Source organism: Diospyros lotus, chromosome 1 (assembly GCF_014633365.1).
Source record: "Diospyros lotus cultivar Yz01 chromosome 1, ASM1463336v1, whole genome shotgun sequence".
Lineage (NCBI taxonomy): Eukaryota > Viridiplantae > Streptophyta > Magnoliopsida > Ericales > Ebenaceae > Diospyros > Diospyros lotus.
In genome coordinates this window covers 46,183,771-46,198,835 of record NC_068338.1, presented here as the reverse complement: position 1 = coordinate 46,198,835, position 15,065 = coordinate 46,183,771, and the positions used below count along the sequence as shown (strand labels likewise).

The 15,065-nt window shown below is 38.1% G+C and overlaps 2 protein-coding genes and 1 pseudogene across 4 annotated transcripts; 1 reads left to right on the top strand and 2 right to left on the bottom strand.

The window, feature by feature from the left end:
• Positions 1–1,991: 1,991 nt before the first annotated feature.
• Positions 1,992–4,292, bottom strand: LOC127795914 (probable membrane-associated kinase regulator 6). 2 transcript variants are annotated; one of them, XM_052327902.1, is made up of 2 exons: positions 2,830–4,292; positions 1,992–2,766 (listed from the first exon to the last, which is right to left on the bottom strand). In XM_052327902.1, exons 1-2 carry the CDS (start codon positions 3,002–3,004, stop codon positions 2,318–2,320), a joined length of 624 nt encoding a protein of 207 aa, XP_052183862.1. In that variant the 5' UTR covers positions 3,005–4,292; the 3' UTR covers positions 1,992–2,317. The 2 variants fall into 2 exon arrangements, with proteins under 2 accessions (XP_052183862.1, XP_052183854.1); XM_052327894.1 differs by having other exon boundaries at positions 1,992–2,250; positions 2,350–4,277.
• Positions 4,293–5,112: 820 nt separating this feature from the next.
• LOC127793965 (uncharacterized) lies at positions 5,113–8,050 on the bottom strand (annotated as a pseudogene).
• A 1,193-nt stretch (positions 8,051–9,243) lies between these two features.
• On the top strand, positions 9,244–12,955 carry LOC127795196 (G-type lectin S-receptor-like serine/threonine-protein kinase At5g24080). 2 transcript variants are annotated; one of them, XM_052326730.1, is made up of 5 exons: positions 9,244–9,625; positions 10,031–11,394; positions 11,478–11,658; positions 11,724–12,177; positions 12,248–12,954. In XM_052326730.1, exons 1-5 carry the CDS (start codon positions 9,369–9,371, stop codon positions 12,593–12,595), a joined length of 2,604 nt encoding a protein of 867 aa, XP_052182690.1. In that variant the 5' UTR covers positions 9,244–9,368; the 3' UTR covers positions 12,596–12,954. The 2 variants fall into 2 exon arrangements, with proteins under 2 accessions (XP_052182690.1, XP_052182698.1); XM_052326738.1 differs by having other exon boundaries at positions 9,479–9,625; positions 9,975–11,394; positions 12,248–12,955.
• Positions 12,956–15,065: the final 2,110 nt, after the last annotated feature.

Here is a 15,065-nt window from a genome sequence, read left to right as displayed (position 1 = left end):
TTTGTTAATTCTTTCCCTAAATCATTTATTATTTTCTTCCGAGAGAAAATATTATTACATGAACTTTTATTTTGGATAGAGTCTAGATAGTTTAAGTGATGTCATTTTAAATTTGTAATTTGAAATAAAATAACAATATTAACACATCTAAAAATATTGTTAACACACCAAATTAAAGCAAAAGACACAAATGCACTTGAAGAGTTTTACTTATTTTAAATTGTATATAAATTTTTAAAATATATACATGCTTTTTGTTATTCATTTTCAGTTATTTTTTATAAGGTCTTTCGCATTTAAATGTCTCCCATCAAATTTTTCTTAATTTTTATTTATCTCATTTTTAATGTAGTTGTCGTTGATCAGACTGCATTATTCTATATAAATTTTTTGTTTTTACATGTGCTATTACCAATAAATGATGTAAAAAAATCACATTATTGTGTAAGAAATCCATTCACATTACACTTCCTTGTCTAAAGTCACATGGGTTTTAGAAAACAGGTCTAAAAGGTGTCGGGATATAGTTACAAACTCATTGAATGTGCTCAGAATGCAACTTTTTTTTATTTATTATTATTTCATTGATTTGTGGTAGAACAGAGCTTTCCTTCCTTACAATGTCTTCACAAGCTATGCCTGATGATCTGTGACTCAGCAGCAATCTGTTTTGGCAGGCAACAGTGACTGAAGAATGAATATAAGCTACAGATATAAATAGTAGCTCTCTGGTCCCCTCAAATGGCACCAACGCCAAGTTGATAGAGCAAGAATTGTGCTGCTTCTGCAAGAGAAAAAGAAGAGAAGATCCAATGGAGAAGACAAAGAGAAACAGATAGAAACAGGAAACCATTGGTATGGGGGCCTTTGGGCTTTTCTCCTAGCAAACATTGTCTTTATTTTGTCTTGCTTTGCTACACTTCACATGTGACACACTCCCCCTCTTTTACAAATCCTTTTATGGGTTAAGATTAGGGTTATTGAACTTGATGGTGCCAAGAAACTAGAGCAAGGCCATAGAAAAAAAAAAGTTGGTTCATGCAATATAACAAGAAAATGACAAAAAAAAAAATTTATATGTAAAAATGTCGGTAGAATCATGTAACAATAATATCTCAATGGTTCTATTTTTTAATCATATATTGATTATTATAATATTAATCATAAAAAATAAATTAATGTCTAATCCTTGGATTTGAGAGAGATTGTAATCTTGGAATTTGAGAATAGAAAGGGTGACTTTCTCCTTTGTTAATTTGGTTTTTTTGCCATCTGCTTTTTAAGTAATCAAAACACATGTGGGCTTACAACTTACAAGGAATAATGACTCGCTGCCAAGCTAGAAAGAATCAACAAATAAGAAATGATGATTTAAAAAATGAAAAAAAAAAGAGTAATTAAATAAGACAATTGGAGAAGAGGCAATGCATGCTTGAAAATTGAACTTTTTAAATTGTTAATTTGGAATTTGGTGACAACATTTTTATTGACCTTGTCTTTTTGTTATTATTTCAATGACAGAAGCAATAGATTTTTTAGTTTAAATTTTTCTTGCATGAAATCATGCCTTAATAAAAAAATATAGGGTTCTCAGCAGGTGCACATGGCAAAGAGGAAAAAGAGAGAGAAGGCCGTGCATCTAAAAGTGTTTTTCCTGTTAAGAAAAGACTTTTATGTTTTGTTGTGAGGAGGTGAGATTCGATTTTAACATAAATTGCTGGTTGCAACTGGACTTTTATGTTTTGTGTTCGATTTGAACCAGAATTTCGGACGATCAACAGCTTGATTCTGAATCTATTCATGAAAATATATAAACCCAATACGAATAATCTGATAGAAAGAAATTCATCTACCAGATTCCAAGAGCCCAAAATTCACCACTTCTTCCACTCATGCCCTCATGTTTCAGCGTTAAGCTTATTTTGCCCAACCATGGAATTAAACATGAAAAGAGAAGCCCGTTTCATGATAGACAACTGCACAAGGTGGGAGATTTCTATAGTTTAATATTTGTTACAGGGGAAAAGAGAAATAATAAAGTATAATTTATCATCTCCTCTTCTCAAATGCCAATTTCAATGGCCAACCATCTATGCAGAACCCTACTCTAAACAAACATTATCTTCTTCAAAGGGAAGGAAAGAAATCAGGGGACAGTGAGCAAGTGACCAATGATCAACTTAAGACCTCTCATCATGTCTCCTCTTCTTTCTTTGTTCTCTTCTGTGCACAATAGCCTCATCTATTTACCTGGGAAATGGCATAGTTGTTACAGAATGTCAGCAACTCGATAGAATTCCAACGCGTATTTAGAATGTCATGGCGAAAACCGGAAGGAATTTGGCGTACCAATGGATCTTTTGCAGTGGAGAACGGCCTCATATATTGAGCTCTCAGAATCACAAGACCTGCGCCAATAATCAACAGAGTAACCGACACTTGTTCGTGGAGATATTGCAGGGGAATATATCCAGTTGTTCACTTCCTGCATTCTTGTACCAGCATCATCAGTTCTGGAGCCAGATCTCCTCCCTCGTAGCTTTTGACAAAGTGGCCTGATGAATTCCAAGTACTTCTGAAAGACTTGCTTTGATAATCTTCGACACCTTCTTAATGATGAACAGCGAATCTTAGAGGCCAAGTGAGCATTTGTTGTTGCAGAGGAAGAGACCGGTGTTGTTGGACTGGAGTCCGGTGCAGCATATGCTTCAATCTTCAGTGGCTTGATGAAGAGTGGCATGAGGAAGCCATTGGAGATGAGCTCATCTGCATGAACAAGAGTGAGGGGGGACTCTGACACAGGAAAATCAAAGTTGAAGTCATGTGAACCTCTGAAGAATCTCTTTGAGGCTGGTAATTTCGGATCCATCTCGATGAAGGAAGCTTCATCGGATGCATCAAGGGAGGCCCTCAGTGAATCATCAGCACTTTCAAAAGATGGCTTGAGGTTCACTAACCAACTGTATGAGAAACTCTCGATGGAAAGAGGCTGAGAAGTCTCCATTGCAGAAAGAGAGAACAAATGGTGGGTATAGCTAAGGCCCTCTTATGTCTTTGAAATGTCTAAACACACAGACACACAGACACACACATATATATATATATATGTATGTATACATACACGATAAACCAATACCTCACCATCCTCTCCCAAACTATGTACATGTGGTTGCCTGGACTACAGACAATTATACATAGCTGAAATAAACAAAAAAGAAGAGGAAAAGGCAGAATTATTAGGCCCGCAACTACCCATGATGTACTGTTGCACCTTTATTCACCCTAACTTTCTTTTTCACATTTTTTCTAAGCTTCACAAAGAAGATTGTGTTGTGTCGTCTTAGGACTTCATGACACTAAATAATAATAAGCAATTAAAAGTTCACTAGGACTTCTGGAAAGCAGGTTGAAGCACATTCCTAGACAAATAATCCAAGCTAATTTTGAGACAAAAAAAAAAAAGGAATAAAAACAACATATCAAGCCTTAATTCCATATGTGGGGTTGACTACATGAAGTTTAGTTTGCTAATCATTTCTATCTACAAATTGGTACAACCAGGCTTGAAAAGTGGTTTTACCATTGTGATGCTTGCATACTAACTACTGCAGCAAACACCTGAGAAGTACTTTATTATGCCACAATATAATACACAAGTAGCAACTTGTAATTCTATAATGATTTTGAGAGGCAGAAGAATCATTGAAATTATATGCTACAATTCTGTGCATCATACCACAATTTTAGTGCAGGAATTCAGGTGCCTTTGATCTGATCAAAATGGGTCACATCAAACTATTGAATTCAAAAAATACTCTAGTATGTCCTTTGTGTAAGCCTGCTCCCTGTAAGATGTCAGGCTTCAGGCTTTTCAACAAAGATGGTAACAATCCCTGCAAATTTTGAAGTTATATTAATCAATTCAGATATTAGTTTATCATACTATTTCACATTTTATTCACACAAATATAAAATGTCAGCAGAATCAGCATCCCATATATCTATGTATATATGTATGTATGTTCAAGAAGAGGCAGGAAGAAAAAGAACTGGGTGAAGATACGAAAGCTCAAAGATTCCTATAGATGACTTGTACCAAAAGATGCAATATCAAAACAAAGCAGGACAAGGAAAAATCTATATTCTATACCCAAAAGAAACAAGAAATTTAGATGAAGCCCCTTATCATCCCTAGCCATATTTTTGACCTTGAATGAAAATTATAATAAGATGTCTCAAAACTTCTAAAAGAGAAAAATATCACAAAGGTTCTCTTGGTAAGGAAATTTCAGGCTTTCAGCTCCACTAAGAGTCTGAGTGGTGGTGAGTCTGACTCTTCCCAGAATTAAATGCAGAGAAAGTTGTGTCATTTTCAACCAAAACTGACCTAATTGTTATTGCTAAAACAATATCGAGTTACAAAAATAGCAGACAAGGGTCCCCAAAGTTGTCGGACAAAGACATGGACATCGGCAAATGCTTGCATGGACAAGAGCTGGAAAGAGGTGTGACCTGAAACCAACTGGTCCCCCCTGATGTTCTTCTCCAGGACAAAAGGCAATTGCAAAAGTATACAAAATAAATGAAACAATCAAACTCAAACAGAATGTTTCTATCCATTGTGAGAAAACTTAACAAACTGAAGGAGAAACACAAGCATGTTAATCAACATATCATCAACAACACCATGCAATCACCAAAGCCTTACCCTCAGAGCAGCAGCCTATGTAACATCGCTGTGGGTCCATGAATAAGGCATGGATGCTCTGTACATCTGCTGAACCAAAAGCAGGCTTCATTACCTTCAGTTCCATGATCAACTAATAGATGAAATCAACGGTTACATGCATTAAATATGTATGAGATTCTCATTGGTTTCCCAATGTAGCAAGCCATAAAGTTTTGAAAATCCATCACCACATAGTGCTGTTCCCAGCCAAGTTGTAGGGCTATTCCCTAGAATAAATCTTCTAGTTGTTATCATTGATGACATTCACCAGTTTGGTATGAGGAGTTTTCTGGGGCAATTATCATTTAAATCCATTCTCCCCCACCCCAAAAAAGCAAAGGAAAAAAAAAAACCACAGAATGCCAAATGACAGCAGTACGGTCCATATTAACATGCAAAAGAATTATTATTAACATGCAAAAGAATTATTACTAGTAAGCGGCTGGAGATGGCAGTCAGATGGTTCCAAAGGTCAACAACATCCATGAGATAAAAGTTTTAAGTGGCATGACATGGATGGGGAATATCTGTATAATGCAAACTTCAGGAAGTCACATAAACCAACACCATAATATACACAGCAAAGAGATGAAATGGAAAACAGAATTTATAAATCAATATCATATACATATAAAGAATTTTATTTCATAAGATATAGGAATACAAAGGCATTCCGGAGGTTATGAAAAAGAACGGATGACAATAGGTTCCTTGACTGTGCATAAACAGCACCCATCACCACTCCTAGGAATACAAGCGTCATCATCCTCTGCAAATTGAAGCATGACAAGGCAAAAGCTACTGAGCTCACAAGAATTGAGCACCATACGGGCAATGTATCTGGTCAGAGAAGGGAGGAGAAACTCATGGAAGACAATCTCCTCCCACACAGGGGCATAAACTCACACCACAATTGCATAGCTTGTCATTGCCCCTGGATCTCTTGCAACAATTGATTGCTCAATACCTGAGACAGTGATAGGCAAGAAGGGAAGAATGGGCAACAAATCTAGTTTGACTTGTGATAGCCAGTTGACCATGGGAAACATGAGACAACCCAAAGCAACATCAAACTGCCACTTCCCTTTAATGCTAAATCTGAACCAGTGGGATGGTAGGGGGTGGAACCTAGCGAGGCAGTGATGAAGGATTGTGATCCCAGTAAGACCTTCAGTGATGTCTGTCAAAAGGCTGCACAATGCTCGCCCTCCATATGTCAAGGATTCCTCCCTGAAGCCTGCAGCGTGAGCCAATAATGGAATTATCCAAGATCCCACTAAGCAAAAGGAGGCAATCCAGAGGAGCATGACCTGCACCCCTCCACCACCAGAGAATTCACCTTGCTATACTGTATATTTGTGCTGCCCATGCATTCATAGCTTAACAACAACAGATAAGCAGACCTTTTATTTCAATTTTTCTTTTTCTTACAAGCAGCTATTTGCTTGTGAAATTAAGCTTCTAGTTGAGTACAATGGCATTGCTAGGCTGTTTAATCTTCATCTGTACAGAGAAATGCATAACATAGAATTCAATGCTATTATGGCTGGGGAGAACCCTAGTTAGATGATATCCAGTGGTGGCCCTGGTGGGTACAAAATCATCTTCAAGTAAAAAGGTTCAAAATCTTATACAATAGTAATGAAAACAACTACCACCTTATGGTTTAAGATCACCTCTCCATAATGATTAGTACCAATTAGATAAATCATGGTTGACATGGGTGACAGCAGCAAGTTCTAATTGGACAAGATAATTCACTACACGAAAAACTTTCAATATGTTACAAGAGAATCACCATAATATGATAACAGCCAGCATAATTTCTCACCAATCACCACCTGAGTACTACTACTGTGACACATTAACCACAAGTAGTTGACCCATTATTCTTGTAACACCTCACCTTAGCCACCTCCCCCAAGTAGTTGGCCTATTATTCTTGTAACACCTCACCTTAGCCACCTCCCCAAGCAAAGGAAGAAAATGAGGAAGTGTCAAACACATCATAGAACAGTGTTATCACATTCACTACAACTCTCCAATTTGTTTTCTCCTAGTATACTGGGACTCATATAAATGCCACTTTGTAATCCAACTTCCCCAAATGAAGACAGCAGCACAATACCAGCATTAACACCAACAATCACTCCCCTTTTCTCAATTTCCTTTTGTCAAGACCATCACACCCCTATTAGCACCTAATATAGTCATGCATCTTTGGGTTTCCTCCCCACCACTCACATTGCATCAATTTTAGAGCAATATATTGTAGACTGAACAACATTAAGGATTCAGTGAATGCCTGAAAGCTTAGAATTATCAATGAGCATACATGGCAAAAGTATTGAGATTCACACAATATTTGTTGACTGGCTTATTATTGCAATTGATTTGCTGGTGAGAAGAACTTTTCCCTAAGGCATATTCTCTTTCAACTTAGAAATATTAACATCATCAAGAAATATATGTAAAATGTTATTCATATGTGATTGTCTACAAAAAAATGTACAATATCTTATGTTTCACATGGATAATGGCCTTTGCTGTCAGTTATTTGCAATAGTGGACTCATATACTTCGGGGTTCACCAGTAGTTCAGGCAGTTTATCCTCTTCGTTTTTGGAATCAACAAATTTTGAAGAAGTCTCTTCATGCCTAATGCATGAAAATTTCCATTTCTACAAGACAAATATAAATAACTGACAGATTAAAAACATCAAGGAATAATATTGAATCTTCCTTTCACTTCCAACAGGACAGCGGAAAAAATGAATAAATAAAATCTCCATAACTATCCTACTAGCCCTTTCAAATTCTGAACAAGGGAAAGCACGCTACTATATATATATTACACATATATTTCTTACATAAAATCAACCCAAAAATAGAAAATGCTATTCCTTGTCAATTTCTTTTTAAGTAATATTTGTTAAAATGAGGAAAATAAAATTATATCAACATAGATTAAAATATTTTTCGCATCAAGATCAAGATAAGCCTGAAAATATTTTAAAATTTTTATCAAATAGTTTATTAATTTTTTTAAAATATACTTAAAAAATATATGCACCATTTTTTTTATCTAAACTAAGATATACTTATTTGAAGAAAATAAAAATAAAAATATCTAAAAAAATAACTATATTCAAAAAATATCAAATAAAAATTCATGTTATTTATTTTTTAAGAATCATTAAATAAATATATTAAAAATAAATAAAATTTAAAATATTTTTCATCTCTTACCTTTTTCGATCGATAATCTTGAAACATTTCGGTTTCTCTATCTTGTTCACTTCGGATATTCTTTTTGTCCATCAAACCAAGTTCAACACTCTACTCTTTTCAGGGCACCTGAAACGATTACTCTCATTCCCTCCCTATTATTCACAAAATGTAACCACGCGAGAGAGAAAGAGCTTACAATTTTGGAAGATTTGGAAAGAAAATCGGTAAGGCTTGAGGTCGGATTGAATGAGAGTGATGTACTGGGGAGATTGAGAACCCTAGCCCTAGAAATGAGAGGTGAGAGAAGAGATGGACGATGGCAGCAAACGGATGCCATTGCGCGTTCACCGGATTGGCTACAATCCGGACAGTCAATACCTGCTTTCGCGCTGCATCACGGTGAAAAGCCCCAAATTCAACATCAGACGACTGAATTAGAGAAACCCCAATTGCGTGACTCCACGAAATTGCAGGGAAAGATCTGGGCCGAGACGAGACAACCTCCACGGCGTCGTATTGCTGCTAATCTAAGTTGTCCGATGATTTTTCTTTTCTTTTCTTTTCTTACTTCACTGTTAAATTTATTTCTTATTTTAAATAAAAGAATATAAATACAAAGAACAATATACCAAAGGTAAATATATCTCTCCATTTTTTAATCTCTTTTTGTTAAATATTTATCTTTTTTTATTTTATTTACATAAATTTCTATGATATTTTTCTCACATTACCAATCCAACTATCAAAAAAATTATTTATTTAATGTAGTTATGATAACACGTCGATATGATCTCAAAATTAAGAATAATAATTCTTGGTCCAAGTCTTAAAATTAAATTATATATCATATGTTTATATCTTAAATACATAATAAATAGAATTTCATATATATTTACAATATAAAACATGAGCTGGGATAGTATATTCGTGATTTTCCCTCCCACCTATTGAGCTCATCATCACGTGAAAATTAGTCAGAGAAGCAGCAGAAGTTCAAACATGGAAGGATTGCTTTGATCCCAAGTGTGAAAACCGGAAAACATTTGAACTTTGCCGTTAACAGTCTCATGTTTGCCCCTTGGTGGGTTGGGGCCACGCAACTGGAATTAGCTTAAAACTGATCTTGAAAGGCGACAAATATATATATGATACATCCCCTTCCCAAATTATATCCAGATTCCAATAATTGGCAGCCAGCGCCGACCACTGCATAACTGCATGGTTTTTGAGAACTTTTTCAACGAATTAGCTCACCCACCAACTCTACACGTGTTATCTCCTCCCCATTTTCCTTCCAAATTTATGACTCTTCGTATCCCCTTCCTGTTGATTATATAACTCTCTTTGTCCAAAATTCATTGAACATTAGACTTTAGCTGTAACTCAAAGCTCATCATCAGTACTGACTATGGTTTCTTCTTCCTCTTCCTTCTGGGTTTTGTTATTTTTCTTGCTTGTGGCTGGCCAAGCCTACTGTGGCTTGGGGCAGAGCGGATTGGGTTCGAGATTGATGGCCAAGGAGGACCGAGCTTGGGTTTCTAAGAATGGGACCTTTGCATTCGGGTTCGTTCAGACGTCTGACTCGCATGATTACGATCAGTATCTATTGGCTATTTGGTTTGCAGAACTTCCGGGAGATCGAACGCTGGTTTGGTCGGCTAATAGGTAAATATTGTTACATTTTCCTTATAAATTTTGAAGTTTAATTCATTCATATGAATTTGAAATTGTCTTAATTCAATAGGTTTTCAGTGCGTTATGTATTACAAAGATATGCGCACACGTATGTGTATTACAAAAATAACTAAGTAAGAGAGTTGCCCCGCCTGTATATGAATTTAACAAGGTTTTACATTATTTAATTGAAAGTAAATCACCATGTCGCCATCTCAGAAACGAACTATAGAGAGAGAGAGAGAGAGAGATCGGATGGTAACTGGTTTTTGCACTTTTTTGCTTCAAGAAGAAGCGCAAACCATTTCTCCATCTCTAGTCTTTACAAAAGCTTTTGCAGGTTATGTGATCATCATTTAGCCAAACCATTTCATTTTCTCTCCATCCTCTGATTAGAAACTCTCCCGTCGGCAAAGACGCGATCTTGGAGCTGGACACCACCGGAAACCTCGTCCTCCTCAACGGCGCCACCACCGCCTGGGCCTCAAACACCTCCAGCCAAGGCGTCGAGGCGGCGGTCATGTCGGAAACCGGCAACCTCATTCTCTACGACGCCAACCAAACCATCGCATGGCAAAGCTTTTCACACCCTTCCGACACTCTCCTTCCTGGTCAGCCATTATCGGTCGCTCTGGAGCTTACTTCTCCAAAATCGCCTTCCCACGGAGGCTATTACTCCCTGACAATGATGCAACAACCCACTTCATTAAGCCTAGCGCTGAGCTTTAACCTGCCGGAATCCGAACCCTCGCCGGATTCTTACAACAACTACTCCTACTGGTCGGGGCCGGACATATCCAACGTCACCGGCGATGTTATAGCCATTTTAGACGAAGAGGGAAGCTTCGGAATTGTCTACGGTTCATCCTCAGACGGAGCTGTTTATGTCTTCAAGAACGACGCCGACAATGGCGGATTATCTTCAGCCGCAAACCGATCAATCCGGTCGTCCATTCTCCGAAGGTTAACGCTGGAGACCAACGGAAATCTGAGGCTATACCGGTGGGATAACGACGTTAACGGCTCTCGGCAGTGGGTGCCGGAATGGGCGGCGGTGTCAAACCCTTGTAACATCGCCGGAATTTGTGGAAATGGGATTTGTAATTTGGACAGAAGCAAGACGAACGCTTCGTGTACTTGCTTGCCAGGCTCTTCCAAAGCCGGAAATGAGGTCCAATGCTATATGAATTCGTCCGTGACCGGAAAATGCAGCCGTGGTCATGAGAACTTGACGTCTCAGTTCAAGATTGCAGCCGTTCAACAAACGAATTACTACTTCTCTGAGTCATCAGCGATAGCCAATTACAGTGACATAGCCACAGTTTCGAAATGTGGCGATGCTTGTTTATCAGATTGTGAGTGCGTTGCTTCCATCTCTGCCCTCAATGAGGAGAAGCCTTATTGCTGGATCTTGAAGAGCTTGGAGTTTGGTGGATTCGAGGACACGGGTTCGACCCTGTTCGTGAAGGTTGAATCGAATGGCTCACCGACAACAGAAGCCAAGACGAAAGGGTCTGATGAGGAGGACACTTCAGGAGGGTCAGGGAATGGCCATGACAAAGTTGTGGTTCTTCCCATTGTTCTGAGCATGACTGTTCTTATAGGCCTCCTCTGTTCCTTGTTGTACACCAGTGTTCATAGAAGGAGAGCCTTGAAGAGAGCCATTCAAAACTCCTTGCTTGTTTCTGGTGCTCCTGTGAATTTCAGCTTCCGGGACTTGCAATGCAAGACTAATAATTTCTCACACTTGCTTGGAACTGGTCAGTGATCAAACTAGTTTAACCAATTTCTTTCTTCAAAGGCAGAGCAAATTGCTGCAATTATTTGTTCTGCTCTTTTGCAGGCGGATTTGGAAGTGTTTACAAGGGAAGCCTTGGAGATGGGACTTTGATTGCAGTGAAGAAACTTGACAGGGTTTTGCCTCATGGAGAGAAGGAGTTTATAACTGAAGTGAACACTATTGGCTCAATGCACCATATGAACTTAGTTCGCCTATGTGGCTACTGTTCTGAGGGTTCTCAGCGGTAAGAATTTAGAACATTAGTAAGCTTTCTCAGATTGGTTCTTAACTTAATGTGATAATCTACAGGCTCTTAGTGTATGAGTTCATGAAGAATGGATCCTTGGACAAATGGATCTTTCTGTCGCACAACTGCAAGGACAGGCTGCTGGACTGGTCGACTCGGTTCCAGATAGCCCTTGGAACTGCACAAGGGATCGCCTATTTTCATGAGCAGTGCAGGGATAGGATCATCCACTGTGATATTAAACCCGAAAACATTCTGCTAGACGAGAACTTCTGTCCAAAGGTTTCGGATTTTGGACTGGCTAAGCTGATGGGAAGAGAACATTCCCATGTTGTCACAATGGTGAGAGGAACCAGAGGCTATTTGGCCCCTGAGTGGGTTAGTAATCGGCCTATAACTGTGAAGGCTGATGTTTACAGCTATGGGATGCTTCTTTTCGAGATCATTGGTGGTCGAAGAAACCTGGACATGACTTATGATGCCGAGGACTTCTTCTACCCCGGTTGGGCTTTTAAGGTACGTAGAAATTTAATGTGGTTCGGTCTCAGCATGTCTTAATTATCACTTTGACGTTGAGTTTTTGCAGGAGATGAGAAATGGGACACCAATGAAAGTTGCTGACAGGAGGCTTGAAGGGGCAGTGGAAAAGAACGAGTTGATGAGGGCTCTGAAAGTGGCTTTTTGGTGCATACAAGATGAGGTTTTCATGAGACCTTCAATGGGGGAAGTGGTGAAGATGCTGGAAGGATCAGTTGAGATCAACCCGCCACCAATGCCACAGACAGTTTTGGAGTTGATAGAAGAAGGGTTGAGCCATGTTTATAAAGCCATGAAGAGAGAATTCAATCAGTTGAGCTCTTGCACCATCACTAGCCACCCATCAGGGCCATCATCCCATGCCACATGTAGCTATTCAACAATGTCACCTAGATGACACAAGTAACTGCCAGGCCTTCCGCCTTGATACCATTTGTTAGGGTATTAGAATTTAGAACTATAGAGTTGGGTTCAATCCTTGATGGGTTGCACTATAAATTTTGCCTTTTCTAAGTAGAAAATTTTTTGTATTAAGAGATTCTATACATTGAAACAAGCAGCTCTCCTAAAGGTTTGAGACTATTTGTTAGACATCCAATTTGATATCACTTGTCAAGGAATCGGTTCAACAATCATTATTTTTTTTTTCTCTCTCTTTATAGGTACAAAGAATGTAATCGGTTCGCATAAATACAATAAATGAGGATTGTATATTCACTTAATTCAAGCACCTTTTAAAGAATTAATTAGAACAAAGTTTTGTAACTTCAAAGATTATGTTTAAAACAATAAAAATATATAGAAAATTAATGCACTACAAACCAAAGACATGTCCAAAGCTCCGCCACGTTTCCTTCTTCTATGCGTATATATATAAAGGAGGACTCACTGTAGCAAGAGTGTGTATAACAAGCATAAAAGGAATCCAATTCCTCATTGTTTCTTGCCAATTTACAAACAAAAGACATGGCCAAGGCTGTTTTCAACAAGATTTTTCTACTCATCTTCTTATTTGCAGCCATTTCTAACTCAATTTGAGATAATGTATAAATCATATGCGCTTGTTTAAGTTTGATCAACTCACAACTATACATATGTGATTGCAGATATTTTTCAAACCGCAATGTCTATAAGTTGTTATGTTGATGATGACTGCTTCTGTGACAACTTCAATGTTGTTCCTGAGTGTGTTAATTATAAATGCAAATGTATTAGTGATAATAAACTAAAAAATAATTTCACACAGAAGAGTTGAGGAAGACTTGTGGTGTATTGTTTAGATTTGAATAATGCCAATCAATTACTTTTGGAATCATGGTACAAATTTCTCCAAATGTGGATTTATTATGTACCGCCTTAATGTTGCATTTTTATCTAGAGTTGGCATTCCAAATAAAATAAATTCTTCCCATTTTCTTTGTGCTATAAGCAGGGCCGGACCTTCCATGAGGCCCATGAGAGGTTGCCTCGGGCCCATGGAAATTTCGCTACTTAGGGCTCACAAATTGAAAACATCCCCATTTGTAAGGGCCTATTGCCCAGCCCAGCCGCCCAACCCTTTCCCGTCTGCAAAGTTCACGACCCTTCTCCCTTCTTCTCTTTCACTCGCTGCCCTAGCCCTACCTCTCTCTCTCTGTCGCGCCTCGCCCTCGCTCTTGCCTCTAGTTGCTGCTCCGTTGCCGGTCGCTCGCTGCCTCTCTCTTCTCTTGCTGATCCGTCGCCCTTTGCCCTCGACCTCTCCCTCTCTCTCTCGCCTCTCGCTGCTCGGTCGGTGGTCGCTCGTCCACCCCGACTCACCTCGCCCTCGTGGCCGATGGTTCGCTGCTCAGTCGCACGCCCTTGTGGGTTGTGGTCGGTGGCTTATTGCCTCTTGCTCCGTGGCTCGCTGGTCGCTACCTCTCGATTGCCAATTGGTTCATTAGATTCAGTCTTTAAGATCTGCTTCAACTTTCAGTGGTTACATTTCGGGGGCCCATTTTTTCATTTCGCCTAAGGGCCACAAAAACTCAGGTACGGCACTGGCTAAGCCTATAATTCAAATAACAAAAAAAAAAAACCCACCTACAAAACCCAAAATAGGCGAAGTGGGTCTCTCTTCTACTCTGTGTCTTGCAATAAATAACAGTATATTGAAATGGTGGGATAACGCAAATGGCGGTCGCATATTTTTGAAAGTTTAGATTATTATAAGATTGTAGGTTTGATTCTATTTTTGTATGATACTGTAAATTTATCTTTGTTTATTTGAGAATTCAAGCTTTAGGCTCCAGTTATGAATTTATCCACTTACCTAGATTGATGGAGTAGGTGGACAGTGGGTTTTTTTTCAAATTTGTTGAGACAAATTTATAGTTTGAAAATATATAAATTGATTAATTAAACATAAATTTAAATTATATTCATTAATTAAATATTAACTCAGCAATTCACTATTGATAATATATGTTATTAGTTAAATACTAAACTGTTAATTAACTATTAAGGGGTATATCCGTTTTTATTATCTTAAGTATGATAACTTATAAATTTCTTTTGAGTGGACATATTATATACCTGAGAACTTCATATTAATTTAAATAATTTAGTAATTTAAAAATAGGAGTGTTAATCGAATTAACCAAAAATTACTAACCAAATCGCATGAAATAACCGAACTAAATCAACCAACTAACTCCAACTAATCAAAACCTACACCATGATAACCGAACCGGACCAAAAACTGAACTAATGCACAAAATAACCAAAGAGACCGAACATTAGTTTGGCCTTATTGTTGTCGTCGGCCAGTGATTCCAATGATCGAAATTGATCATTAGATTCCCACAACAACAGTGATTCATATATTTAAAAATGAGTTTGATTCAATT

Excerpts from the sequence above, each read along its gene's own strand:
- LOC127795914 (XM_052327894.1), bottom strand. The coding sequence starts at position 3,004 with ATGGAGACTTCTCAGCCTCTTTCCATCGAGAGTTTCTCATACAGTTGG.
- LOC127795196 (XM_052326730.1), top strand. The coding sequence starts at position 9,369 with ATGGTTTCTTCTTCCTCTTCCTTCTGGGTTTTGTTATTTTTCTTGCTT. Across the intron at positions 9,626-10,030 it reads CTGGTTTGGTCGGCTAATAG|AAACTCTCCCGTCGGCAAAG; the intron begins GTAAATATTGTT and ends TCCTCTGATTAG. Across the intron at positions 11,659-11,723 it reads TGTTCTGAGGGTTCTCAGCG|GCTCTTAGTGTATGAGTTCA; the intron begins GTAAGAATTTAG and ends GATAATCTACAG.